The sequence below is a fragment of the Eimeria mitis genome, genomic scaffold (assembly GCF_000499745.2).
Source record: "Eimeria mitis Houghton genomic scaffold, Emh_scaff1511, whole genome shotgun sequence".
In the NCBI taxonomy this organism is placed as follows: Eukaryota; Apicomplexa; class Conoidasida; order Eucoccidiorida; family Eimeriidae; genus Eimeria; species Eimeria mitis.
This window is the reverse complement of record NW_013569575.1, coordinates 312-1,047: the sequence shown is the minus strand read 5'-3', so window position 1 is coordinate 1,047 and position 736 is coordinate 312. Positions and strand designations below refer to the sequence as shown.

General features: G+C 58.8%; 1 protein-coding gene across 1 annotated transcript in view; it reads right to left on the bottom strand.

The window, feature by feature from the left end:
- The window catches only part of EMH_0038560 (uncharacterized protein), a gene marked incomplete at both ends in the record, with an annotated part of 11,195 nt that extends 10,589 nt beyond the window's left edge, over nucleotides 1-606 (bottom strand). Inside the window, 2 exon segments of the mRNA XM_013495310.1 lie at nucleotides 200-414; nucleotides 528-606. Coding sequence (XP_013350764.1) covers nucleotides 200-414; nucleotides 528-606 — 294 coding nt within the window.
- Between the last annotated feature and the right edge of the window lie 130 nt (nucleotides 607-736).

Genomic DNA, 736 nt, shown 5'->3' with positions numbered 1-736 from the left:
AAACAAACAAAAACAACCACCAATATCTCCTCTCTCTCCTCGCCCGAGGCACAGCAGACAAAGCAAAGCTTACACTGCATGCAAGTGCAGCAGCAGCGCCAGCCGCAGCAGCTCCAGCAGCAACAAGAAAAAGAACAACAGCAACAGCACCAGCACCAGCAGCAGCAGCAGCAGCAGCAGGATAGACACAGCAGCGTACACTGTCTGCTGGGGTGATGGTGTTTTGTAAAGACAAGAAGAGTGGGGAGTCGGTGGAGGGGTCAGACACGAGAACCTGATGCAGCTCAGCAACGGCCCCACACCGCCCAGTAGCTAGGTCTGCTGTTAGCTGCATCTGCAGGTCTGTCAGCTCCGCCTGCAGCACAGGCGGGCCTGTCTCTCCTGCTGCTGCTGCTCCTGCTGCTGCTCCTGCTCCTGCTGCTGCTGCAGCAGCAGCAGCTGCTGCTGTTTTCTCCCTCTCCGCCAACCCCCGTATCAAAAACCCGCAACGCCCGAAACGCCACGTCGAGACAAATGTTAACTGTGACCTTGGCTCTGATTCAACACCACCACCGCTGCTGCTGCTGCTGCTGCTGCTGCTGCTGCTGCTGCTGGGGTTTGTAGCATCACCGACTGCCTCGCCCGCAGCTGCGCTGTCGCTGCTGCTGGCAAGGCCGTCTGTCTCCTCCCCGGTGCCAGTAACCACAGCATCCAGCAGAGGAGGGACGCGTGGTGTACCAGAGGGAGTTTCTATTGC